This window comes from Vicia villosa, linkage group LG1 (assembly GCF_029867415.1).
Source record: "Vicia villosa cultivar HV-30 ecotype Madison, WI linkage group LG1, Vvil1.0, whole genome shotgun sequence".
Taxonomy (NCBI): domain Eukaryota; kingdom Viridiplantae; phylum Streptophyta; class Magnoliopsida; order Fabales; family Fabaceae; genus Vicia; species Vicia villosa.
Genome location: NC_081180.1, coordinates 26,458,549 through 26,459,981, shown reverse-complemented (window position 1 = coordinate 26,459,981; position 1,433 = coordinate 26,458,549). Strand labels below are relative to the sequence as shown.

General features: G+C 33.7%; 1 protein-coding gene across 1 annotated transcript; it reads right to left on the bottom strand.

The window, feature by feature from the left end:
- Positions 1-387: 387 nt before the first annotated feature.
- Positions 388-1,082, bottom strand: LOC131603309 (uncharacterized). The gene is made up of 2 exons (XM_058875609.1): positions 756-1,082; positions 388-681 (listed from the first exon to the last, which is right to left on the bottom strand). Exons 1-2 carry the CDS (start codon positions 901-903, stop codon positions 620-622), a joined length of 210 nt encoding a protein of 69 aa, XP_058731592.1. The 5' UTR covers positions 904-1,082; the 3' UTR covers positions 388-619.
- Positions 1,083-1,433: the final 351 nt, after the last annotated feature.

Here is a 1,433-nt window from a genome sequence, read left to right as displayed (position 1 = left end):
GATAAGTTGAAGGCACGAAAAGAATTATGAAACTACAAATGCATGTCTTTGTACGTCTGATATTAGGGATAAACATGGATACATTTCCTGTTCCCAAATTATTCCCAATCCTTGAACTAAATCACACTTTCCCTTCTCATATTATCAGTAATCTCAAACTACTCTTCATGTTATTCCCAGTAGTCTTTTGTTGTTCATTCAACCATACTATGATACTAATTATAAAAACAGTTCCGTCACATATTTGAACTTCAACTAAAACAATCATGCCATACTTCAAAAGCATGACATAAAGGAAGCTAAGAAATCAATGGCAGTGAGTAAGTGCTGCCAAACTTGCCAAGCACAGAATAATAGCCAGAGAAATACAATACACAAACAATAACATAATTGAACAAATTTACTTTTCATTGATTCATCCTTACAAATTTAACCTAATATTTTTTCAAGAAAGATCCAATTATTATATCATAACTTTACAACATGATTTGAACCAGTCACTTGTGATTATAATATTAGAGTTCCATCTAAAATCCCCTAAAAATGTAAAAACCCTAAAAATAATAATTATGATGTGAACCATAATCTAACCGGAGCTTTGCGAAGAATCCTTCGGGTATTAGACCGGAGCACTGAACCAACCGAGGGATTTCTGACCTTGTATAACAATTTGGGAAAGACCTGTGAAGAAAGAGAAGTTAGTTGATAAAGGAGAAATTGAAGAGAAAAAAGGTTGAGAGTGGTAATTGATCGACCTTGTCTGAAAGTTTGCTTGTTGTTGCGAATTTCGTAGACGGTAGCGGAGAATTTCCAGTATAAAGGGCGACCGATGTAGAAGAGAAGGAGAAGCAGTAGAGTCACCAACATGATACGGAATATCATTCTTGATTTTGGTGAAGCCATTTGCTTTCCCTTCTTCTCTTAACTCCTATCTGATAGAAAATTAATTAAGGATCGCTTGCTATGGAAACGGATTTGCTGTCTTTTGAGAGGGAAAGGGAGGGTACCTTTTCTTTAATAAAGTACCTTGCCTTTTGAGATTTTAAAAAATGTATGTATGAGTATGACATTGAGATAGAAGCAGATTTTGAAAGAGTTTGGATCAACTTGATCAACGATTATAATGTATTATAATGTTCAAGAAAATGATTGGATCAAATTAGTTTATGGTATGAAAAAGAAATGGGCTTCATGTAATATGAAGGAAGTATTAACATTTGAGATGCGAAGTATTCAAATCAGTTAAAGTTTGAATGCTCACTTCAAATCTTGTAAGAAATCGAATATGGATAGTATATAATTTTGTAAACATTTTGAACAAATTGTTGAAGAGAGGAGAGAAAATGAATTGAGGTGTGAATAAGTCCTCACATAAGCTTACAATGTTAATATATGAGATGTCGTGTGTGCTTGGATCAGCTTCTCTTCACCGC

Bases quoted from the DNA above. Each gene is read 5' to 3' on its own strand.
- LOC131603309 (XM_058875609.1), bottom strand. From the start codon at position 903: ATGGCTTCACCAAAATCAAGAATGATATTCCGTATCATGTTGGTGACT. The intron at 682-755 runs GTCGATCAATTA...CTTTCTTCACAG, and splicing joins CAAGCAAACTTTCAGACAAG to GTCTTTCCCAAATTGTTATA.